General features: G+C 41.8%; 1 protein-coding gene across 4 annotated transcripts in view; it reads right to left on the bottom strand.

Moving 5' to 3' along the window:
• The window catches only part of GRIA1 (glutamate ionotropic receptor AMPA type subunit 1), a 445,232-nt gene that overhangs the window by 380,927 nt on the left and 37,256 nt on the right, over nucleotides 1-27,049 (bottom strand). For all 4 annotated transcript variants that reach the window (XM_040345114.1, XM_040345115.1, XM_040345112.1 and 1 more), the window contains exon 2: nucleotides 16,235-16,372. In XM_040345114.1, the coding sequence (XP_040201048.1) occupies nucleotides 16,235-16,372 (138 nt within the window). The remainder of the gene's footprint in view (nucleotides 1-16,234; nucleotides 16,373-27,049) is intronic.

Here is a 27,049-nt window from a genome sequence, read left to right on the forward strand (position 1 = left end):
CGGCGGTGACTTTCTGGCACCCGTCGTCGGTTCAGGGCGCTGAAGGGTCCCTTGCCATGCATTCCCTGATGAAGCCCCGGACCTGATGTATTTACAGTGCTGAATATAACTATTTCAACATCAGAGAAAATCAATGTTAATATTTGGTACAGTAGGCTTTCTTTGCAATTACAGCGGTCAAACATTTCTTGTAGTTTTACACCAACTTTGCACACACTGGAGGAGGGATTTTGGCCCACTCCTCCACACAGATCTTCTCTACATCAGTCATGTTTCTGGGCTATCGCTGAGAAACACGGAGTTTGAGCTCCCTCCAAAGATTCTCTATTGGGTTTAGGTCTGGAGACTGGCTAGGCCACGCCAGAACCTTGATATGCTCCTTACAGAGCCAATCCTTGGTTATCCTGGCTGTGTGCTTTGGGTCATTCTCATGTTGGAAGACCCAGCCTCGACCCATCTTCAAAGCTCTAACTCAGGGAAGGAGGTTGTTGCCCAAAATCTTGCAATACATGGCCCCGGTCATCCTCTCCTTAATACAGTACAGTCACCCTGTCCCATGTGCAGAAAAACACCACCAAAGCATGATGCTACCACCCCCATGCTTCACATTAGGGATGGCGTTCTTGGCATGGTACTCATCATTATTCTTCCTCCGAACACGGTTAGTGAAATTATGATCAAAAAATTATATTATAGTCTCATCTGACCACATGATTTTCTCCCATGACTCCTTTGGATCAGTCAAGACAATTATGTCAGCAGTTATTTCACACCCTATATACTCTTATTAAGACTGCTGTACATCATGGCAACTCCTGCCCATGTGATATGACTCTGTATCAACTACTACTGTTAATACTACTACTGCTGCTTCAGCTGCTGCTGCCGCCCAGTCAATACACCTATGTCAGCAGTTGTTTAACACTCTATATACTCTTATTCCTACTGCTGTTCATCATGGCACCTCCTGCCCATGTGATATGACTCTGTATCAACTACTACTGTTAATACTACTACTGCTGCTTCTGCTGCTGCTGCCGCCCAGTCAATACACCTATGTCAGCAGTTATTTCACACTCTATATACTCTTATTAAGACTGCTGTACATCATGGCAACTCCTGCCCATGTGATATGACTCTGTATCAACTACTACTGTTAATACTACTACTGCTGCTTCTGCTGCTGCTGCCGCCCAGTCAATACACCTATGTCAGCAGTTATTTCACACTCTATATACTCTTATTAAGACTGCTGTACATCATGGCAACTCCTGCCCATGTGATATGACTCTGTATCAACTACTACTGTTAATACTACTACTGCTGCTTCTGCTGCTGCTGCCGCCCAGTCAGTACACCTATGTCAGCAGTTATTTCACACTCTATATACTCTTATTAAGACTGCTGTACATCATGGCAACTCCTGCCCATGTGATATGACTCTGTATCAACTACTACTGTTAATACTACTACTGCTGCTTCTGCTGTTGCTGCTGCCGCCCAGTCAATACACCTATGTCAGCAGTTGTTTCACACTCTATATACTCTTATTCCTACTGCTGTTCATCATGGCAACTCCTGCCCAAGTGATATGACTCTGTATCAACTACTACTGCTAATACTACTACTGCTGCTGCTGCTGCTGCTGCTGCTCAGTCAAGACAACTATGTCAAAAGTAATTTCCCACTCTATATACTCCTATTACCACTGCTGTTCATCATGGCACCTCCTGCCCAAGTGATATGACTCTGTATCTACTACTACTACTACTACTGCTGCTGCTGCTCAGTCAAGACACCTATGTAAAAAGTTAATTCCCACTCTATATATACTCCTATTACCACTGCTGTTCACTGATACCACTGATAGTTAATTTATCCCTTAACTACCCCCATTTGTGAGGGTCGGGGTTTTCCTTTAAAGTCCCATGCAAATCAATGGAAAATGTATGTTCCCACATAACTTCTGTACGCCTGGAGATATTTCAATAATACCCGCTATACATATTACTTATATGCCAAATAAAAATATATAACAGTTAAATTAACCCTTACCAACACCCTTATATAAAAGATGGGTATATTTATATTACTATGATTTTCCTCCCCAAAAGGTTAAGATAGGAAGACCGGGCAACGCCGGGTATTCAGCTAGTAATAGTATAAAATGTTTTCGGTTATTATTAAGCTAGATGTGTTGATGTTGATGTTGATGTTGATGTGTTAGATGTGAAGTTAGATGTGTTTAAAAAACTAACAATTTCAATAAGAAATGAAACCTTTGCAAAATATAACATTTTTTATTAAAAAAAAAAAAAAAAAAAATTAGGACATTAACTTCTGAAGCTCTGTCACCTCATCCATGTTTTTCGCCAGTTGTTGCACCAGTTGTTGATTTTGGCGCATCAAAAACAGTATCTGCTGCTCATTTGCCATTACTCTCTTCGTCAGGTTTTTCATGGCAGCTTGTTTCACCTCTAGCTTTTTTAGAACTGTTAGGATATAAGAAAAAAACATTTGGATTTCAAAGACCGTTACGAAAGATTATTTTCAGCCATAAAAATAATAAAGTCTGACTTAAGAGAGTCTATGAAAGAGGATCTGGCAGAGGCAATTCTCTTCCTTAGAACTCTACATTGCATTTATTTGCATTTGCTAAGCCTAGAACTACATTTCAAGATTAATATAAACCATTTCTAGGTTTTTCATATTTTTTTTTTGGGTTCATTATAGATAAGCTTTGTTTTGGTTCTAAAACAGCCAAATAATGTGGTCTGTATTTTTGAACTGTTAAAGATCATGTTCCTGATGTTTAAGCCTGCTGCTACTATCCAGTCACTTGATTGTTTTCATTGTGTTTGTCTTTTGCTTAAACTGTGCAATACAGTAGACTGTTGGCTTCCCAGCCAGTAGTCCTGTGGTAGTTTGCGTTTCTTTCCCTCAAGGAATCTATAAAATACATTCGCATATTAATACAGAGGAGTCGGAGTCGGGGAGTCGGGGAGTCGGGGAGTCGGAGTCTGAAGTACATAAAACTGAGGAGTCGGAGTCGAAAAATTTATCTACCGACTCCACAGCCCTGCTTTAAATGCTGTCCATTTTTAGAGCTACATTTTATTGTTGAAATTTTATTAATATATGTGCACATATTTACCCTCCTGATTGACGGTATAATTAACCGTCTCATCCTGCTCCTCTTCCTCGTCACCCACTACTCCACCAGAAGTTTCGGGGGGGGGGTGCAGCTCCTCCTCTTGCTCCTCCACAGGAACTGGGGGTGGTGATGTGGATGGCCCTGGCTGCTCCTCCTCATCCCTCTCCTCCTCTTCCACATCCTCCTCCTGCTCCTCCTCTGCGGCCTGTCGCCTTGTGCGCTTGGGGCGCACAGTTGGTAGCGGAGCTCCTATAATAACACAATGTTCATATATTATAAAAATGTTTTCTAATGACGTATGCAAATTCTGTGTACTCTACTGTATTGTATATGAATACAAATTAATTTATATAGACAGTTAACCAATGGGACAATGTTATATTAAAGGGTCTTGTGGGCACTACAGGGGACTGAGCGTGAGCTGGGCTGCCACCATGGTAAAATGAGCTGTTTTTGTCTCCTTTGTTTTGTTCAGACGATCTCATGTTAAAAAAAAGTACTTGATGGAGTACACAGGATTACTATAACAACCCCACGCCTAACACAGGAATTTAGTGGGAATCTATATATATAAAACTCAACGTGTGTGTGCATGTATGTATGTATGTTCCACCATCACGTCCAAACGGCTAAAGATATTTACATGAAACTTGGCACACAGGTTACTTATATGTCAGCCACAAATATAGGATTGGTGGTTTAACCCATACCCACCCCCATTTGCCTTGGTCAGGGTTTTTCTTTAAAGTCCCATTCAACTCTATGGGAAATACATGTTATTTCATAACAGCTGTAGATATTTCGATAACACTTGGTCACATGTTATCTATACGTCCACTTAAAGTATAGGATCGTTAATTTATCCCTTAACTAACCCCATTGGTGAGGGTCGGGCTTTTTGTTTAAAGTCCCATGCAAAGCAATGGGAAAAGTATGTTCCCACATAACTTCTGTGTTCCTGTCTGCTGTCCCATGTTTTTTTCCAACAGTACTATGAATACCTTGGCTGGTGGTGATATATGTTACAACAACATGGCGTCTTGGTTAACAACATCTGACCTTACATTAATTACATATGACCTTACATAACTGTCCCCAAGGGACCCGGGCTGGCTCAACGCGATTGCCACTGCGCTGACAAGCCATTCACCTCTGCAGCTAGGGGTTCGGATCCCGCTCTCGGCTACATGTGAATTGAGTTTGGTGGTCTCAGCTCGGCCCCCGGTGGGTGTGCTATGCGAGGTAAGCCTGCGCTTAGTATGCCCACCTCCCTCCCACAAAAACCACCACACTTACACACGCACTCGCAATTGGGTTAACATGCACGCACTCTGACCATGCGGTCTCTAAAAAGAGAGGCGAAGGACTAACGGGGCTGGTTGAGCGGGCAAATCCTCTCACTCCCTTATAGGGAGTCCCTCTGCCCCGTGGGGCTTCGAAGCGGAGCAGGTAGGACGGTCTGTGTGGGAGGACCCCCTCACACCCGCCATTGCCACCCGGGGCATGGAGAAAGGTGGCAGATTACCTCTGGGGGAGGCCTGCCTACTCCCAACTCCTGCAGTCCGGCTCCTCTCTCGAGTACACGCACAAAATACACTTTAGGGAAAAAAAAACATAACTGTGACCAATAACTTACCAGGATGATATTTATTCCGGATACGCCTGACCCGGTTCATCTGGCGCCTCTTCAGGTCGGACCACTTTTTGAGGATCGCCATGCGAGTGTGTTCTTCGCCTAGTTCCTCAATCAGGGAGCTTATAACTCCCTGTTTTTCTTGCTGCCTCCGCAGCTCATCGTATCCTGTTTCCAGGAACTTCTGCAAGATGAAGAACAAAGTATATTGTAATACTTTTGTTGACAGCCTTATGGATATATGACATAAATGTATGCTATTCAACAATTGGAAGCATTCTCGCCTTATTAATCAATGACAGGGGTAACATGACAGATTTTATATACTGCCATTTCGGTCGCCACCTTTTTTACATAAATATAGCAGCCATTATCATTTGCATAATTATGAATATATACTAACTTTTAAACTAGACTAAAATGCAGTTGAAGATAATGAAATAACAGTGGTCAAAATACTTACACAAATCAGCAACTTTTCCTCAGATACAGTGAAATTACTTCCAACCATCTTGCTCTGCGATTGCGTTGCGATCATAAAGTTGGAAACTGGCAAGGGTCCAGGAAATGGTCGCGTGTTGTTCGCGTGTTGATTGCGCTGCTTGGACCGAGATGGGTCCATATGGCTTCGGCTGTATGGACCACAGTAACTCTTTTCCCTGTCAGGAGCCTAACGCCCCGGGGGGTCAGAGACGGGACCTTTTCGGAGGACCACTGACGTATGCAACCGTCGCAGTTTTTTGTGATGTCACTCTTTAGGTGTGTGCAAATTTTTCCTTGCACCGGGTGGAGTTTTTGGGTTGTGTTTTGCACGCCACAGGCTTTTCAACAGAAAATAACCAGCTGGAGGCAGAATGGTTGCAAAACACTACGGGTTTGTTACCTAACTCTGGGTTTCAAGACCAGTCCACCTCCAGCTGTTGCAAAACTACTACTCCCATCAGCCACGGTCTGTCAGTGCATGCTAAGAATTTTACTTTTGCTGCATCTAGGGTGCCACAGTTTAGAGACCCGTGCATAAAGGCCTGAAAAATGTGGGCCTGCAGAACTTACAATACTAGAAGTGCCAGCATTCCCAGGCATGCTGGAAGTTGTAGTTCTGCAACATCTAAAGGGCAATATGTATTCGAACGTCCTTGGGCCTTGAGGACACTGAAGTCAGGACGTTCGCATACGTCCTATGTCCAATAAAATGTTAAATTCATTATGCTAAATAACAAGGAAAAGTGCCTAAATACACATTTGCCAACCAGGGTGTCTGCAGCTGTCCAGGCATGCTGGGACTTGTAGTTTTGTAAAAGCAGGAGACACATTTTTTGTGAAATACTAATATCTGATCATATATACTAACTTTTAAACTAGACTAAAATGCAGTTGAAGATGATGAAATAACAGTGGTCAAAATACTTACACAAATCAGCAACTTTTCCTCAGACTTAGTGAAATTGCTTCCAACCATGTTGCTGTGTGATTGCGCTGCGATCATAAGTTGGAAACTGGCAAGGCTCCAGGAAATGGTCGCGTGTTGTTCGCGCAATTGCGCATGCGCGATCGAAAAATCGCAATCGCAATATGTATTTTGGTTAAAATATCATACATATTCGATTTCAGAGTGCTGCTACAGCAGTTTTCGAAATATCTGCAATAAATTTCGCATTCGCATGTTGCGATATTTCGATAAAATATCAGGAATATTCTGAGCCAATCAGAGCGCTCCTCCAGCATATCTCGAAATTGCGCAATAAATATCGCATTCGCATGTTGCGATATTTCGATAAAATATCACGAATATTCTGAGCCAATCAGAGCGCTCCTCCAGCATATCTCGAAATTGCGCAATAAATATCGCATTCGCATGTTGCGATATTTCGATAAAATATCACGAATATTCTGAGCCAATCAGAGCGCTCCTCCAGCATATCTCGAAATTCCGCAATAAATATCGCATTCGCATGTTGCGATATTTCGATAAAATATCACGAATATTCTAAGCCAATCAGAGCGCTCCTCCAGCATATCTTGAAATTCCGCAATAAATATCGCATTCGCATGTTGCGATATTTCGATAAAATATCACGAATATTCTAAGCCAATCAGAGCGCTCCTACCGCAGTTATTAAAAAAATCGCAATTATTTTCGCATTCGCAATAGCGAAAAATCGCATTCAATTAATTTCGATAAAATATCACGAATATTCGAATTTAGCGAATATATCTCGAATATTCGAATATATATTCGAGATATATCGCGAAATCGAATATGGCATATTCTGCTCAACACTATTAATAAGGAGGTCAGCAATGGCAGATGCTTTTTCTCCTGTAGTACTTTAATCATTTTTGGGGGTATTTTCCTTCATGTATGCATTGTAGTATTTCCTGTGCACAATTTATTTCAATTAGCCATACGATAGCTATTGATAGATCACCATCTAGTGTCCAGTAATCCATTTACTTGCTCCTTAAATACATTCTAATGGTTTATTGATTTAAGCTTAATGTGACTAATAATCCCTAGAATTAGTACTATCTTGAACACTACAGATGAACAAATAATGAAACATCCACTTCACAAGAATCTGCTGATCTTCTGGTGGACAGGATCTACTAAATAGACACCTGTCTGCATGACTTTAGCATGGCGTGAGTGTTTCAAAAGGGGTTCTTCAAAAACTGAGGCCGCTTCCAATATATAAGCCAGGTATTCATGGCCACTAGGCCCTTCTATACCATGACAAACCAAGATCAGGGGGTTTTGTGCAGGTTAGCTACTAGCCCCTCCCTGCAAACCCAACAACCCCAGTAAAGGGATTTTATGATAAAGTAAGGAACCTGCACAGAGCTGTATTTCCATCATGGAAATGCTTTTTGGTGCTTCATGTGTATCCCTTTGACCCAAACAGTCAGTAGTATGGGCGGTAGCATTAGTTTGTGAAGGGGTAATAGCAAAGAACATTATGTGTGGCCCTTCATTGACATCCATGGCCACAGTTGAGGCCCCCCCTATATTTAATTAGTTGACAACCACTGCTGTAGGCAAACAGCTTTTGGAACTTAACCCCCTCAGCCGTATTCCCGAGTCTGGCTCGGGGTGGAATTTCAGAACCAAAAGCGGTAACCCCGAGCCAGACTTGGGATCGCCTCACAGTGTCCACAGGCACGGAATTACTTACCTTGTCCCTGGATCCTGCAATGCCTCCCCGCTGTGTGATTGAGCTGTGTCCTTGCTCGATTCACACAGTGCCTGTGTGCCGCCGAGCTCCGTTCCCTGCGACGTTACGACGAACGGGGGCGGAGATCGTCGCCAAATTCAAAAAAGTAAATACACACAATACATACAATATACTGTAATCTTATAGATTACAGTACTGTATGAAAAAAATACACACCCCCTTTGTCCTTAGTGGTCTGCCCAGTGTCCTGCATGCACTTTTATATAATAAAGACTGTTCTTTCTGCCTGGAAACTGGGGATTGTCCATAGCAACCAAAAAGCGTCCCTTTACATCAAAAGTCATTTTAGACCAGCTAGAACACAGCGAAAATAATTTGGAATCACTTGCAGAATTGAGCGATAGCGATTTGTGGGGAAATTCGTCATCAAAAAATTGAAAGTAATGACAGCGACTATTCTGCAACTGAGCAAATTTCAGTGTTTTTGATTTGATTACATTATTGAATATTTTTTATTATATTTACATTATTATTTTATATAATTATTTATAGTTATTTATTATATTATAATTTATGATTTTGTTTTTCAAACTTTATCATACCCAAGATGTCTACTAGACTCTTGTTTGGACAGATTTAAGTGAGTTATTCCTAAGAATTACAGGCCTACAATGTAAAACGCCAAATTTCCATGCCAAATAATGTACCACTTTCAGCACCTAAAATCTGAAACAATCATACCACCAGGCAGTGGCGTAGCATGGGGGGGCCAGGGGGGGCCGTGGCCCCGGGTGCAACATTTAGGGGGGCGACATTCCGTGCCTGCCTCCTAATTTTCATTTTCTGTGTCCCCGATCTCTGGCCGCCATGTTTACTGTCCGGCGCCCTGTGATTGGGCGTATGGGGGTCATGTGCGGCGTGGGGCTGGCCTGTGTGCGATCACTCTAGAAGTCCTGCCTCCGCACATGACTGCCATACGCCCAATCACTGCGCGCCGGGAAACACTGAACATGGCGTCTGGAGACAAGCATTGTGTGAGCCGCCGGGGCCGCTGTCTTCCCCTCCACCTGTCCCTCTGCTCTGGTACGTGTGTGTCTAGCGGAGCGGAGGGGCGAGGCTCGGGGTGGAGATGGGAACATGGAGCGGAGGTGCAGCGTGTGTCCATGTGACACATGGAGGCGGAGCGGTGCCGGTGCAGTGTGGAGCGGAGCCGGTGCAGCATGTGACACATGGAGCGGGCTGTGGGTGGATGGCGCTGGCGGGGAGTCAGGACTGAGTCCAAAGGAATTCTGGACATCCAGTGCTGAGGTCATGAGGAGAGTCCTGGCAAAGAGCAGAGAGAAGTAAGGAGTATGGATTTGCACCGAGCTGTGTGGAGGGGGGAGGGGGGTGTGATTAGTGCAGTGCAGAAAGTAGGACTCCTACTGTAGGAGTCCGGTGGGTCTGTGTAGTAGGTCAGTGTAGGTGTAAGGTCAGTGGGTCAATGTATGTGTTAGGGAGGTGTGTCAGGGGGTTAGTGTAGGGGTCAGTGTAAGGGTCAGATAGGTCACGTGTTCAAAAAATGGAAAGAGTGCAGCGCTATGTGGTTAAAACCATGTGTGAAATAAATGATATGTGAAAAATGTATAAAAGAAAAAACTAATGCAGAGTCCAAAAAGAACACAACATAGTCCCTGAAGAGTTAATTCCAAAAGCAAATCCGTGAAGCAACTCCCAAAAAAAGAAAAAATTGCTTGCCAAGAATTTGAAGTTAAATTTCGGTGAACGGTGAATAATAACTCCCAAAATAAACCAAGGTATTACCAGAGAAGTAGTGAGCAGTGGCGGCTGGTGCTCAAATTTTTTTGGGGGTCACAAACGCAAAAAAAAAAACAATTGCAACCTCACTGTGCCCATCAAATGCAGCCTCACTGTGCCTATCAATTGTCGCCACTGTGCCCATCAATTGTCGCCACTGTGCCCATCAATTGTCGCCACTGTACCATCAATTGTCGCCACTGTGCCCAGCAATTGTCACCACTATGTCATGCCATCAAACGCAGCCACTGTGCTATCAATTGTTACCACTGTTCCATCAATTGTTACCACTGTGCCTTCAATTGTCACTACTATGCCCATCAATTGTCGCCACTGTGCCCATCAATTGTCGCCACTGTGCCCATCAATTGTCGCCACTGTGCCATCAATTGTCGCCACTGTGCCCAGCAATTCCCCCCCCTGCTCCGCCCCGCCTGGCACTTACCTTTCTGGGGTCAGCCATCCTGCTTCTACCGTCCCTCAATGTCTTCTCCCGCCCTCAATGACGCTTCAGCCAATCAGGTTACCAGTAACCAGAACTGGTGAACCTGATTGGCTGAGACGCCTGTCAGTCTTATCAAAGGAACGCTGGCTCTACACGCTCGCTGGAGTACAGGGCAAGAAAGGGGGTGTGAGTGCCTAGCGCTGATACTCAGGTGGCTGGGTAGATCCTGACAGAATGGTCGGGATCCTTTCAGAACCTGGAATGGCTCTGGGATGTCAGCTGAAAGTAGTCTTTAGCCTGCCTTTGGCTGATTCCGAGTCACAGAAAAGTAAGTGCACTCCCATGACTCACAGGACAAGTATGACCAAAAAAGCTTTGACACTACTTTTTTAAGGTAGAAAAAAATTGCCCTAAACTGTGGGGATAATCCGCCTTTGACCCTTGAAGTGCCCCTATTTTGGATGGAATTATACTGTAAAAAAATCTAGGGCTAAAGAGAAACTCAAATCGGGAAGATGTGGCAAAAAAAGGCAGGTAGAGGAGTAGTATTGTCTATGGTAGTAGTAATGTCCACACCAGTATTGTCTATGGTCTTCCTGGAGCTGATCCTTTTCCCCATTACTGATCTACCTTGTTGTATGCTGTTTCTTTGTGTGCAGGTGACCATCTTGATAGTGGCAGGATTTTTCTTCCTCATATCACAACCTCCAGCAATGAAAATAATGATCAATACAGCTGTGACCTCACCACATCTCACACCAAATCTCCTGATACTAGCAGTCATAGAGAGAGCGGTGCCTTAGATCTGACACTTCAGATATAAACACGCTAATAGGCTGTAGACATAGGAGTGCCTTGGGCAACCTCACATACCAGGTAGTTCACTGCTAGTGTTCCAGAGAAACAATTTTTCAGCATTATAGAAATTTACATTTCTATATGTTCCCTATAACACAGTATTTCTTATTATTTTTAGTTCAGGGCTACTATAATATTGTGGTGGATGGCTTTGTCCAGGTGCATGTTAGTACCATAGGCGTGCACACAGGGTGTGCCAGGTGTGCCTGGGCACACTCTAATCACCTTGTATGCTGCAGATGCCCCCTGTTTAGACCAATGATATTTCACCCAGAAAAAATGAAAATAAAAATAAAAATTATAAATAATAATATAATAAAAAATAATAATAATAATAATAATAATAATAATAATAATAATAATAATAATAATAATAATAATAATAATAAAAAAATGTAATTGTAAAAGAAAATGCAAAAAAATTGTAAAAATAAAAACTACTGACACCGTCCACTGCCCTATGGATACCAAACTCTGCCATACTGACATAATGGGGCTTCTAAAAAAAATGAAAAAAAATATATATTAAAAAAAAAATGTATAAATAATAATAATAATTAAAAACAATTGTAAAAAAAAAATGTAATTGTAAAAAATTGTAAAAAATAAAATAGTAAAAATAAAAACTACTGACGCTGTCCACTGCCCCACTGACACAAAACTCTGCCCTAATGACATCATCCACTGCTCCACTGACACCCGCAGTATATACTATATACACATGCACAGGCATATGTGTTTGAGCTTTGGGGTGCACACACCCTAATGCCAAAGGCTGCGCACACCTATGGTTAGTACCAGCATTTTCAGAGGTGGGAGTTTGGTTTAGGGCTGGAAATTGAATTAGAATTAATATTGTTTTTTTTTTTTACTTAACTCCATATTTAGGCAACCAGAATATTTACTTTATTACAAAAAGCAGATAAAATGACTTCCTATAACCAAAATCAGTCAACAGTGAAGCAACTGCCTATGAGCTAATTAAAAAGATTCACACATTGAAGTGGCAAAACATAATCCAAAATCACTTTAAATTTTCAGGATTTACATTTCCCTGACCTAGAAAGGTAACCAAAAGTCAAATTCAGAATAACAGTCAATTGAAAATAATAAATACCATTATGATTCTATAAATTGCTGAGAAAAATGATCAGTTACAAATTGTTGCAAACATTTAAGACTCCTATACCCCTAAACTTTAAATAATAATAAAACTTGATTTTATTGTGTATAGTATGAACAAATAGACTATTTTTGTTTTAAACATATGATGGTTTTTGAATGCATCTTTGTATCTGAGTTCTATGCTTAGTGATCTGTGAGTGCAGCCCAGCAGGGCGATAGTGTGCCGTTAAACCCTGAAATAAACAAATCTACCCATAGCCAAGGGAGTTTACAATGGTCTTAGGGTACCCATAGACATCAGAGGGCAGTTAGACGTGCAGACGCTTATCTAACCGCCTAAACATTTCTGTCTGCTGGCGGTCCACAATGAGGAAAAATCAACTCGGCCAAACATTTTACTTTCAGCTGATAGATACAATAGGTTTGGGATAAGGTGGGTTCAACAGCACCGTTCTTACAGCTTAGTTCATGGAACATCAAGTTCAACCACAAAGCTACCTTGTTTTACTGAAGGCTACTGCGGGAGCAAGCACTAATGAGCCCCAATGTTGAGAAAAAAAAATGCAGACGGTAAACTAAATCCAGAAAACTATATTAAACTGAAAGGCAAAAATGTAATATATCACAGCTTGCCAATCATTAGATGCGGAGGCTGCATTCATTTTCTTTTTTAAAGTAGAACTAAAGGCAAAACTTTTTTTCATTTTGAAGGAAGGGTTATAACCACTGTCAATTTTTTGTTTTTTGTTGCCATCTGTGTCCCATTGCAGAGGTTTTCCCTTCACTTCCTGTTCAAACAGGAAGTGAGAGTAAATCTCCGCAAATTAAGGGAAATCCTTGGGGACCCCCAGGTCACCAGAAGCAATGTCCTCATTGGAAGATTTCCCCTATATTACTTTTCTGAGGACAACCCAAAAATAGGGATATTCTTTTACTTTCACTTTCAATGATAATGGTAAAAAGGGCAAATCTCCTTAATGGGGGGTCACAGACAGCAATAAAAACTGACAAGCATTCTTATTTTCCTGCACTCTATTCCAAACTAAAAAAAAAAGTTTTACCTTTATGCCGCTTACACACGATCTGGCTTTTGCCCGGCCAAATCACATCGAATTCCGACAGAATTCCATCGGAGACAAATAGAACATGTTCTATATCTAAACTCTGATGGAATTCATCGGAATTTCCGTTGAAAAAACTCAGATGGGGATACACGTGATCGGAATATCCGATGGAAAAAGTCTGTCTGACTCAGAAATTCCGAACGTGTGTACGCGGCATTAGTTATACTTTAAGCTTTTTTCTCCTCTGTTTTCACCTGGTGACTTGGCCAGTAACACACCTTCTGTATTAGAGTGCTGCTACTCTGGATAAAGGAGCACATGGGCACCTTTGGTCTGCAGCATTGCCAATTTGGAGGGGAAGGCAGTGTTAGATGTACTAGCAGATTTCGATACAATAACAGATTCAAGCCAAAATCCAGCTCTTACTGTAGTAACACAAGCTGTACAAGTTTTTTTTTTTACTTATAGTAGAAAGGTTTTACGTACGCAAATAAATAAATAAAAGCTAGTCATTATAAGCACCCCTGTCAGTAGTAAATGGTTTGTCTCAACAATCTAACTACAGTAAAACCCTGGATTGCAAGCATAATTCGTTCCAGAAACATGCTTGTAATCCAAAGCACTTGTATATCAAAGCACATTTTCCCATAAGAACTAATGGAACCTCAAATGATTCGTTCCACAACCATTTATTCATAAGTCCTTCAGTTTATAGTCCATATAAAAAGATTGTAGCAATGTGACCAGGTTGTGTAACCATAAAACACACAAACGGAAGCCTCCACAAGGGGATTAGAAGCAAAATCCAGCAGGAGCTACAGAGTATAAAAGAGAAGAGAGGGGCCTCTAAGTGTAGCAATATGTTGCTAAATGTTGTACCTTCATTAAATGTAACCATATTGCTACACTTAGAGGTGTCTCTCTTCTCTTTTATACTCAGTTGTGACATGACACTACTTGTAAGAGTCCAGTACCAGGGAAAAGCTGAACCACTGCAGGTGGTGGACTGAGAATAACGCCCTCCTCAATGTGGAAGTAACAGGTGCTGGCTCAGCACAAACGATAATGAAGAAGAAGCCCCACTCCAATATACGCCTAAATCATCAAAGTTCATGTAACAGCAGAAGCAGGGGCAAGATAGTTGACGCGTTTCACAACGTGGCTTAATCATAGCCAATGATTAAGCATTGTTAATGCTGTGGAACACCTCAGCTATCTTGCCCCTGCTTCTGCTGTTACATGAACTTTGATGATATTTTTTTTACAATAAAGGCGTATATAGGAGTGAGGCCGTCCAGACTTTTCTTCTTCATGACTCTACATGTATATCAAGACATCGCTTGTATATCAAGCAAAAGTTTCTTAAAAAAAGTTGCTTGTCTTGCAAAATGCTTTCAAACCAAATATAGTTTCAAACCAAAGTTTTACTGTACTACATTTGCAAGACAGCTTGTCCTGTTGAAATACAAACAGACTTACTGGATCACCAGGTGAAAATAAAGGGAAACAAGTCTAAAAAAGAAAAGTAATAAAGACACATCTAAGAATTGGTTAGCTACAATACAAATAAATGTTTGCTTTTGAGTTTAATACTGTTTTAAATAAATACTTCATATTAAAAAAAAAAAAAAAAATCTTGTTCTTGCATTTATTTAAAAATGTATAAATAGGTTTTCTATGTGTTACCATGTGCCATCTGAAAGTAGAAATCAGACTTGTAGTTGGAACATTGCTTTGTAACCTGATGAACAGGAGTGCAAATTTTGGTGCAGCTGTGCATGGTAGCCAATCAGCTTTTAACTTCAGCTTGTTCAGTTAAGGTTTAACAAAAAAAAATGGAATCTGATTGGTTTCTATGCAAAGCTGCACCAGATTTTGCACCCTTCAATTTTAGTAAGTCAACTCTATTGCAGACAAAGAAGGATGCTTCTATCGACTGGTAACATTCCATAGCAATACAAGAGCAGGCAGGGGATAGGGTAGTGGCCGGGAGTCTGGAGTGGAGTATTATTATTATTTAGGTACTTATATAGGGCTGTCAATTTACGCAGCGCTTTATGGAGTATCACAGTTTATGGAAAGTGACATCTCCCTCCTGATATTCTGCAGTTATATAGCAGTGCAGATGGAATGGTTTGGAGGGTAAAGCCTGGTACACACGATCAAATTTTCCGCGGATAAAGCGTAGGACTTTTGTCTGAAAGGCGTTGGCCGTGAACTTGTCTTGCATACAAACGGCAAACATGAAACTACATGGTTTTTCAGCTCTTTAGCGCCACCCTTTGAGCAACTTCTGCTAGTGTTGTCTTATGGTTAGCATTGCTTCTGAGCATGCTTGTACTTTGGATTTTTTTTTCCGAAGGACTTCTGTACACATGATCGAAAACTCCGACAACACACATTTGTTGTAGGAAAATTTTAAAGCATGCTATCCCACATTTGTTGTCGGAAATTCCGACAACAATTGTCCGATGGAACGTACAAACGGTCGGATTATCCGAAAACATCCTGCCATCACACTTTTCCTGTTGGAAAATCCGATCATGTGGACGGGCCTAAAGAGTATATACAGTGCTGAACAAATCTTTTGGCAACTAAAACGAATCTCTAATATATATATGTTCCATTTGTGCATTTAGCAAATGTTGGCCTTTAACAACTTTCAATTAAAAATAATCTAAACTTTTTTTTTTTTCTTTTTTTTTGCCTTTGACTTTAATTAGCCTTTTCTACAGGATAAACACAACATATTTTTTTTTCAGCTCCTTTTCCATTATCTTTTCAGCCAAGAGACTTTTAGTAAATACTTTTTAATTAAGATAAGCATCTTGCGTTTTGCTACAGCAAACAGCTTAAAGCATTTGCACCTCTTGTACTCAGTACAAGAGCTGCCAATAGATGGCCACTGGAAAAAAACATGAAAATAATTAAATTGGACATTATAAAGATGCAAATCAGCTCTTAATGGTTTATCTCAGTACTTACAGGTGTAGGTCATTTCAAAACTGTCGCTGATATTCACAATATCAATTTGGGGCAGAAGCTTTGGGGGCTCCAACATCTGTGACAATGCAAAACGAAAGGCGGCATGTTCCTGGGATTGCTGGTTTGGGAAGAGGCCCCCTGCAGAGGACAATAAAGAAGATTTAGACAGCAGTTGAGTATACAATTAAAGCTATTTAAAAAAGTGATATAACATATATAACTGCTATACAAGTCATTTTTCAATTTAGGACTCCTTATATTGTGCAAATAAAATTGTGAAGATCCGTGGAAGTGCCCATAAATTGAATCTGCGTCTTGCCCATGTATCTGATTAAAAGACTGAAACTTCGAGGATTGCAAAATTTGTCCCAGCATAATCAGGGAACTGCTTTCGGGTTGCTCTAATCCGGGCACTTACATCCACATATAGTGGCAATGTCCGGTTGCTCAGGAATTCTGGAAAACATTTCTTCAAAGCCTTGGAAGCCGATATTCCTCCCGACCCAGCCACGGCCCTTTTGAACCTTAAAGCGAAGCTCCACCCTAAAGTGGAACTTCCACTCATCGGATTCCTCCCCCCCTCCAGTGCCACAATTGGCACCTTTCGGGGGTGAGGGGGGACAGGATACTTGTCTTTGACAGGTATCCTTTCCCACTTCCGGGAGTCCGGCCGCAGCCGTGACATGGCAGTGATGTCACCGCAGGGCTTCCTCCTCCTCCTCCGCTGGCCGCCGGGCTAATAGGAGAGAGGAGCGGGGCCTCGCGTGTAGCCTTTCGGCTTCACGCCGGGAACCTTACTGCCGACATTGCTGGACTCCAGGACAGGTAAGTGTCCATTTATTAAAAACCAGCAGCTGCAGTATGTTTAGCTGCTGGCGTTTAATTTTTTTTTCCCGGACCTCCTCTTTAAGCCAGCCGAACTCACTCATACTCAATTCCGACTACTCATCAACCTTACAACAGCAGCCAAACAAACAATAGCCAAGTCATGGAAGTCCCAAACCCTGGTTGTGGCTGAAGCCAAACACAGGATGAATAACAGCTATAGAAAAGGTAAGATGAAGAAATTCAACAAAACATGGCAACCATGGGTCAAGCACTGCTTGACTCCAGAATTTGACAAAACTTTTCTACTACCTTGCTAACAGCTTTTCCCTACCACAGGGTAGCATGTCCTGACCACGAACCACACTACCATTGGGGGTGACTGTACCTCTCTCATTCTCTTCCCCTCCCACTCTCTCTCTTCCACTCTCGCCACCCATCTACAGATGGGCAAGGTGGTGGGTCATTTATTACGCACAAATGCTCAAGTGTCCCACTACCTTCCCACACCAGGGCCTTCCACTCCCTTACTCTCCTAAGCCAACCCTCCACTATACGGCCCATACATGTGAGATACCTTTTTACTCTCCATTTTCTTTTTTAGCCTACAACCTAAGCTGAACCCATGCCAATATATCATCAGATGTGGTGGATAGAATCTTCTCAGACTAAACCTTTAGGAGCATGTAGATTACGGCTTTCAGCGCTCGCCTCGTGCTAGCCTCTTATGCCGTGCCCCTTGCTACAAGCGAGGACGAAATTTTACGTAACTGACATGCCCCCACCCATTCACAGTTTGATCCCTATAGTGGTGAACGGGTGGACTGGAGGCATACCTCACGCTATATTTAGGCCATTGTAGACCAAGGTTCAATCTTCTGACCCAAGGTGTTCTACTAGTTATGAATTTATTGTATTGTACATGTCCACCTTCCAGCACATCAGCTTTTGTATGCTATTGTTATCAGAAATCTCATGGAAATGCTTATGGACTTTTCTGTCTTTCTTCTGTATACTTCAATAAAAATATTGAAAAAGAAAAGACTGAAACTTGCTTCAAAGTCTAATCATTGGGGAAGAGGGGACTGAAGAAATTCTTCATCCTGCCTGCAGCAGACTGATGACATTATCTCAGTCTCAGCAAAATGACTTGCCTGGAGCTCAAGGGCTGATTTTAAATTGTAAATGGTACAGAATAAAAAACAATAACAGCCACAACAGTTATTGTATATTGTGACTTAGGTAGGCCAAAGATGGTGCAATTTTCTTTCCTACAACCACAGGTTCCATGATTCCCACATCAACACAGACAGTGCTGACAGGGCAATCCCTCCTGCTGAGCAATTGTCTGCTTCCGGCGGGGGGCGGGCGGGGGAAGCAATTCCTGTCGAGAGCAGACAGTGATTATTGCTACTGGCTATAGCAGCCGCTAGCGATAATCACAAGTAAATCTGGCAGGCTGGTTGTTGGTACATTCAACCTGCCCACACACAGATCAATAGGAGGAGGGGGCTTGGAGAATCACACATCACATGTTCAGCAGGAATCGGCCGAGATTCAAACTGTCTATGGCCAGCCTAAATTTTCCCGTGGTACTAAGAGAATGGCAATTTGATAAAACAACATTTTGATAGCCCTTTTTATGCTGCACATGTGAGCCCCCTCCTCATATTAATCTGCATCTTTAAAGGAATTATTAAACAAGGATGTACAGTCTCACTTTGCAGTACGTTAGTATAATAATATGAAAGCACCAGAACACAATTTACATAGGGCTAGGCACACAGTTAAAGCGGAGGTTCACCCAAATAACGTCTATATCAGACCAACTTCTTTATACTTCTAACATGTACAGTCCGCATTTTTTATTTTTTTTTAGGCTGTACATACCTCAAAATCTATATTTGCAATCCGGCTTCCGGGTACTTCTCCCCGCGGGAGTAGGCGTTTCTATGCTGAGGAGGTTGCCCAGGTGATTGATGTCCTTTCAGAAAAAGTTCCCCCCGGCGGATAAGGCCCCCGCCCCCCGTATTGCGTAGGCGCGTCACGAGTCACGGCGTTTCCGAAAGAAGCCGAACATGCAGAGCTGCGAGTCAGCTCTATACGCCGCCTGCGCACCGACTAGGAGCCGTGTAGAGCTGACTGTGCAGGCGCCGTATAGAGCTTCTTCATGTTCGGCTTCTTTTGGAAACGCTGTGACTCGTGACGCGCCTACGCAATACGGGGGGCGGGGTCTTATCCGCAGAGGGGAACTTTTTCTGAAAGGACGTCAATCATGTGGGCGACCTCCCAGATGAGATTAGTCCTCAGCATAGAAACGCCTACTCCCGCTGGGAGAAGTACCCGGAAGCCGGATTGCAAATATAGATTATAAAGTATGTACAGCCTAAAAATAAAATAAAAAATGCAGAATGTACATGTTAGAAGTATAAAGAAGTTGGTCTGATATAGATGTTATGTGGGTGAACCTCCGCTTTAACCCCTTGCTCACCCCTTAAGTGATCCCCTTCTAGCCAGCATCATTAGTACAGTGATAGTGCATATTTTTAGCACTGATCACTGTATTATTGCCACTGGTCCCCAAAAAAGTGTCAAAAGTGTCAGTTAGTGTCCAATTTTTCCGCCACAATATCAGTCTAGCTATAAGTCACTGATCGCCGCCATAACTAGTAAAAAAAAAAAAAAAAACAATTCTATAAATATATCCCATAGTTTGTAGATGCTCTGACTTTTGCACAAACCAAACAATATATGCTTATTTATTTTTTTACCAAAAATATGTACAGTATCAGAATAAATATTGACCTAAATTGATGAAGAAATTCAATTTTTTTTACAGTTTTTTTATTGGATATGTTTTATAGCAGAAAGTTAAAACATTTTTTTTTTCAAAAATTGTTGGTCGTTTTTTGTTTAAAGTGCAAAATATAAAAAACGCAGAGGTGATCAAATACCACCTACAGAAAGCTCTATTTGTGGGGGGGGTGTTTATTAAGGTACAGTGTCACATGACCGCGCAATTGTCAGTTAAAATAAAGCAGTGCCGTATCGCAAGAAATGGCCTGATCATGAAGAGAGGTAAATCTTCCAGAGCTGAAGTGGTTAAAGGAGAAGTCGCGGGTGAATAACATATTAAATGTTCATTCTTTATATTAAATAAAATAAACATTCATACTCACCCTGATGCTTTCATCGCTGTCCCCCGCAGGGATTTTCCTACTCCTCTCTGCTCCTCCAGTGCTGGCTGGTTAAGGCATGGGCATGGCTGGTTCCTGCTTTCAGCCACACGTGCAGAGGCAAATCAAGTTGTCAATTAGGCAGAGAGGGTGAATCCTGACAATATTATTGGGGTCTTTGCATGGCTTTGCTTTGTCAGATGATAGTAGGCATAAGAGACATATAGCCAATAAAAGGATTGGCTTTACTCCTTTTTTTAAATGTAACTAAAGGCAAAGGCCCAGATTCTGAAAGGGCTAACGACGGCGCAACGCCATGTGCGCCGTCGTAAGTCCTAATCTGGGCCGTCGTATCTATGCGACTGATTCTTAGAATCAGTTACGCATAGATAACCATTAGATCCGACAGGCGTAAATGCTATTTTTTTTTTCGCCGCTAGGTGTCGCCTCCGTCGTTTTCCCGATCGAGTATGCAAATTAGCAAAATACGCGACGTATCTTCAATGCGTGCTCGACGCAGTGAAGATACGACGTTTACGTTAGATTTGCGACGCGTAAAGTTGCCCCTGCTATATGAGGGGCAACCAATGTTAAGTATGGCCGTCGTTCCCGCGTCAAAATTTTAAAATTTACGTTGTTTGCGTAAGTCGTCCGTGAATGGGGCTGGACGCCATTTACGTTCACGTCGAAACCAATGACGTCCTTGCGACATCATTTCGCGCAATGCACGTCGGGAAATTTTAGGGACAGCACATGTGCAGTACGTTCGGTGCGGGAACGCGCCTAATTTAAATGATCCACGCCCCCTACCCAGATCATTTGAATTAGGCGGGCTTGCGCCAGGGGTTTTACGATGCGCCGCCACAACTTTACAGGCAAGTGCTTTGTGAATCAAGCACTTGCCCGTAAAACTTGCGGCGGCGTAACGTAAATGAGATACGTTACGCCGCCGTCGTTTTACTCCATTCTACGAGAATCTGGGCCAAAGTTTTTTTTTTTTTTTTTAAGTTTTAAATAGAGTGGAGAAGAATTGGAACCCCTGTCTGTTGTTGCTGTTGTTTGTGCCCCCTTCTCTATTTGCCCTGTTTTTCGTTATCATCAAAACTGAAAGTAAAAAAAAACCTCAAAATTTTAGGTTGAAATCAGAACACTAAAATAGAGGGGAAATCTTCCAATGGGGACACTAGTTCTGGTGACACACCAGGCTTCCCCTACTTTGGAGGAATTTACTTCCCCTTCCTGTTTTTGCCTATGGGACAGGATATGAAAATAAATCTCCCCATTGGGGAAAATTAAGAAAAATAAGTTTTGCCTTTAGTTACACTTTAGGTTTAGATATAATTAATACAAATTTTCTTTGGAATACCATTGCATGTAATTATCATGAGCAGGCCTGTATTTGGATATTGTGCTACCCTAGGTCACCTAAATGATGACGTTTATTGGTACAAACTCTTACCATCGTATCATATGATTATTTTTGCAAAAATAAATACTAGAATGCACTTTACGAGAAAATCTGCTCGCTATGTTGTATTCACAGCTTTTTTTGAAGGTACATACCAGCAAGTGAGAAAAAAGAGAGATGTATTTACCGTATGTTTCTTAAAGTAGATGTAAAAAGCAAAATATTTTTTTAAGTTTTGGATAGGGTGGAGACAGGGGCGGACTGATCATTCGGGCACTCGCATTGCCATCAGGGCCCCCATCAGGGTTGCCAGCCTCAGTAAAACCAGGGACAGTATGTAAAAATCTGTGTTCCTTACCGTCATCCTTTTGGTCTAAAAATCTTAAGATTATAGCTCCACCCGCTTCTCCAGTACCTTCTCAGTGTATATATACTGTATGTGTGTACTGTGTGTCTGTATGTGTATTCTGTGTGATGTATACTGTGTATGTATACTAAATGTGTATACAGTACTGTGTGGCCCCATAATCTATTGCCTGGGGGCCCCATAATCTCCTACTGCCCAGGGGCCCCATAATCTCCTATTGCTCGGGGGCCCCATGAGTTGTCAGTCCACCCCTGGGTGGAGAGGATTAGAACAGGGGTCTCCAAACTTTGTAAGTAAAGGGCCAGTTTACTATCCTTCAAGCTTTAGAAGGGCCAGACTGTGGGCAGTGGGAGTAACAAATGCTCCAACATCAGTTACCCTTCATTGGTTTTAATAGGAGAAATAGATATGAGTGCTTGCACCATTTTAGAGAATGGTGGATGGTTGCCACATCCCTGGTAATATGACGACAAAAGGAAATACCCCCTAGATGGGATTTTAATGGCAATTCACCACCAAAATTAGGTAAAAACACACGTGCTATTGATACATGTAAAAAGGATCAATCACACACACACACGTGATAATCGTATAAAAATGGAGCAAGAACAATTGACAGAGTCATAGCAATTATGCAAATTTCATAAAGTATATATAAAGTATATATATTATTATTCTCCACTGTCCGAAAACATTATTTGGCACCCCGAAAAAAAATTGGGGCTGAGTTGCCATTAAAATCCCATCTAGTTGGTATTTCCTTTCGTCTCTGATAGGAGAAATAGTGCCCCAATTGTTGGTATCAATATGAAGAATAGTGTCCCATTGATGGTGTCAGTAGGGGGAATGGTGCCCCATCATTGGTGTCAACTGTTAAAATAGTGCCTGAAGGGCTAAATAAATGTAAGCAAAGAGCCTTATCTGGGCCCTGGGCCGCAGTTTGGAGACCACTGCATTAGAATACCTGTCAGTTTTTATTGCTGTCTGTGATCTCATTATGGAGATTCACCCTCTCTATTTGTCCTGTTTACCTTTATCATTAAAAGTGAAAGTTAAAAAAAAATCCCAAATTTTGGGTTGTCCCCAGAAAAGTAAAAGTAACATAGGGGAAATCTTCCCATGGGGACACTAGTTCTAGTTGCCTTAATTTGCAGGGATTTCCTCTCACTTCCTGTTTGGCTATGGAACAGGAAGTAAAGAGAAATCTCCCCAATGGGACAAAGATGGCAGAAATAAACCTGGCAGGGGTTATAACCCTCCCTTACTCTATCCAAAACATAAAAAAAAGTTATACTTTAAATGATAGTTTAGTTTTCTGACTCCTTTTAAAATACTCTACACAAACTGTACCCTACAGTTCCCTTGCTGATTTAGTCACCAATGTCCAAAGATGGTCAGAAGACGAAATGGAAATAAGGAGAAAGTTATCACAGTCTGTAATTTCTGTGGGCTGGTTCCAACCCTGTTGCCCTAGACATTGGCCCCCAAGTGCCCACTGATAAATACAGCCCTGATTATGGATGGTCAAATTCTTATTTCTGAGCCGGACATTTTTCTTCTACAATGGTAAAAGCCTATATTAATAATAATAGTCCATTAATAATGTTAATAACGTCCATTATTAGTCCATTAGAAATGTTATAATGTTAGTAATGGCTCTTTCAAAACACTTTGCAGAAAGGAATTGGTTTGATGAGCTGTTTCTTTGTGCTTTTTGCACACCTACTTGCCCACAGTGGGAAGTAGACCACAGCAGTGACAATCGGAAACATATGGGTAAGTGAAGAAAAATCATTATCCATTTATCGTATTTGTCTTTAATACATATATGTGGCTATTTATCCAGGCTTTCGCCATCTAAAAAAATCTTCTTCCTGTCTATAATGGAGTCTATATTCCTTTCCTAACCATAAAAAGCACTTTATATTGATAACATAATGACTGTCTGCCTGCCTCACAGAGCACTGTTCCAGATCTCCCTCATCAGTGATTATATTGGATATAACTGTCGCATAGCTCTACCCATGAATATTTTCAAGAAAGCAGGCCAAGTACAGGGATGAAAGAAAGTGCAAACACTAAATCTGGCTGCTTTGTTTGATTCCTTTTTTTTCCCTTGGAAACGTATTACCTAAAAATAACAAAATAAGGACTTTGACAGGACTGTTACTAGGTTAACAAAATAGGTAATCAGCTAAATGATCAAACAGGGAATAACTGTAAATTGCAATTTACTAAACAAGTTAAAATCAATGATGCGAATCAGGGTCAGGATGGAAAAAGAGAATGCATACATTTCAAAATAATACAACACTTATTGTGAAAGCTGCACAACAATGTCTCTGTGGAAAAGTCAGGGTAACAGGGGAAGCCTCTATTACAACAGATAGTCAAGAGTTGAGAATACCTGTGTAGCGGGGTATCGCCCTTTCTGATGTGATACAAAAGACTACCTTTGCTGATCATGAAGGATCTCAGCTCCATCCTGTGGCCGAGTTGGGTTAGAGCCACCTGTTGTTTACAATTCATCCTGGTACCGCAGTGAATATTGGGGAATTGAGTTCAGAAGGAGAAGAGACTCCATTTGCCCTGGCCTGTAATGAACTACATTACCCAGAGAGCAGCTGGGCCACCCCAAGATGCTTTGCCTTCCGCACCGCCTGCTAAGGGAGGTAATTTAAGGGAGAGGACGTGTTTGGCGTGCTCTCTCGGGACAGCCTCTTCAACCCAGGAGGACACTGCCAGTGGAGTCTCCTTCTGACCGACCGAACGGACAAGGCCTGAACCGGTTGGGTGAGACGGGCACTTGCCTGAAAGTACAGTTTGTCTTGCAGAAGTGCGGATCGTTGATATCCATCTTTATGGTTTGACTATCCAGGAAACTTTTAACAGTTTACTATCACCCTTTTGGATCATAAGTTGTTTTTTGCACGCCACTGCATGCCAATGAACAAGTGCACAAACTGTTAGCAGGAGACTGTATTGAAGTTTGGCCTGGGACGCCAGGCCATCCTAATTAGCTATAGCTATAATACCCAAGGGTTATCTATTTAGAGTTGTATATTCACTATATTCATTGCATTGCTCGTTTACCGAGCAATCAGTTCTACTACTTCAATCAGTTCTACTACTTCAATCAGTTCAACTACTTTAATCAGTTCTACTACTTTAATCAGTTCTACTACTTTATATTGTATTGTATAGAGGCCAAGAGCTGGGTTTCGGCAAGAGGGCGTTTCAATGTATATGTTTTGCTGAATGATTCCCCCTTGCTGTGTGCTCACACAGGTCTATTTGACGTTGCCGCCTAACTTTCTCTAAAGCCTTAATATTGTTGCTGATACTGCAGGGATCTGCGAATAGAGTGTCACTGTTTTGCTCATGTTCTTTGTTCTTCTTTAAGTAAAGCATTAATTTGGTTATCTTGAAGTCTGTGTGCAGTCTATCTTTCGCACTGCAAGATCCTTCCATTTAAGGTAACCCCTTTGTTTGCATAATCTGTTGCTGTGTAATGGGATATTGTGTTTCCTCACAAGCTACTTGGGTCCACAACTCTCATATTACCAGGTGTGTCACGGGAGGGTTTTGAGCCACTTTAAGGGGTTAGTCACCGAGCGTAGACCCAAAACAACCAGCAGCAACTCTGTGGGTAGTGCTACAGCTGCTTCAATACAACAGTTCAGAATATGACTGCTAGAAATAATCCTTGTAACAGCTTCCCTCTCATTGAAGTCCAGGGTAGCTCTGGTAACACAGATGAATAGCTGGAGGGATCCAGTATCCAAAGACACAAAGATATCCCACTGGAACTATAGCACTCTGGTAGCAATTGGGGGTGAGCTTGTTGCAGATCACTTGCCCAACTCTAGTATGGCCACTCTGAGCTGATTAGGGAGGAAAGCTGAGAAACATATCTTCTCTGGCTGTATCCCGGAACCCAGAAAGTTGTGGGAAGTGGGGTTAAAGGGGCCCGCACCTGCATCTGAGAATTGTGATTAAATTGGCAAAAAACTCTACACTACCATAAGGTGAGCATTTTTCCGGTGGTGGTGACCCCGGATGTGGTATTGAACAAGTTTTATTGTCCTCTATACCTTTTTTTTTTATTCTTTTTATTCAGTTTGTTCATACATGGTATACATTTAAAAACACAGGGGCAGAAAAGGCAACATACCCACTCTCCCCTTGGCCTTGCAGGGCCACAATTTAGAACTAACATAGATCAACTAATCAAACAAAAATTTAACTCTAAAAGTCCCCCGTCCCCCCACCATCCCTAAATTCAACCATCAGCACCAATCCAGGATAAAGAGAGCACCAGTAAATTATAATCAGAGTTCAGTTGTGTCCTTTATCCATCTGGATTCGGGGTATGGTTGTTAGAATGATTATGTATACATGTAGAGCAAGCTATTCACATCAGTGACAAGAGTTCACAGTACCTGTTCACCTATCCATAAGATTATACAGTCCAATAAGTGAGAATGGGGTGGATCAGCCCACTGTTGTAAAAGAGTCTAACCATGGCTGACAGACCTTTTAGATTTTTTTCTTACAGTCACTTGAAGTATATATGGCCTTATAAAGATGGATTACGGAGTTTATCAGACCCTTCCAGTATGATATTGTAGGAGCATTTGGATTTTTCCAATGCATTAAGATAGCCTTCCTACCATAGAACAACCCTATATTGAGTAAAGTGCGGTGATCTAGAGAAGGAACAACCTCCTCCACCAAACCTATGAGACATTTGTCCTTTATACCTAGCAGTTTGGGCTGCCAAGATTTGGAAAATAAGAGCTGGAACATTAAAAAAGGTTTGGCTAAAACAACAAAGACTTTCTGAAGCAATATGGTACATAATGAGAGCCACTTATAGGATTGGATCAGTAGGTCTGCAAAAGAAGACCCATCCATGAATGGAAGAGGGGTGCATGATTGGAAGGTCAGCTCCCTCCATTCCTAGTTCACGTTTCATTCATAGAAGTTGTAATATAGTCTCTATGAATGGTGGAGCTTGATGACAGCCTGCAAAAATT

The sequence above is a fragment of the Rana temporaria genome, chromosome 3, assembly GCF_905171775.1.
Source record: "Rana temporaria chromosome 3, aRanTem1.1, whole genome shotgun sequence".
Classification (NCBI taxonomy): Eukaryota; Metazoa; Chordata; class Amphibia; order Anura; family Ranidae; genus Rana; species Rana temporaria.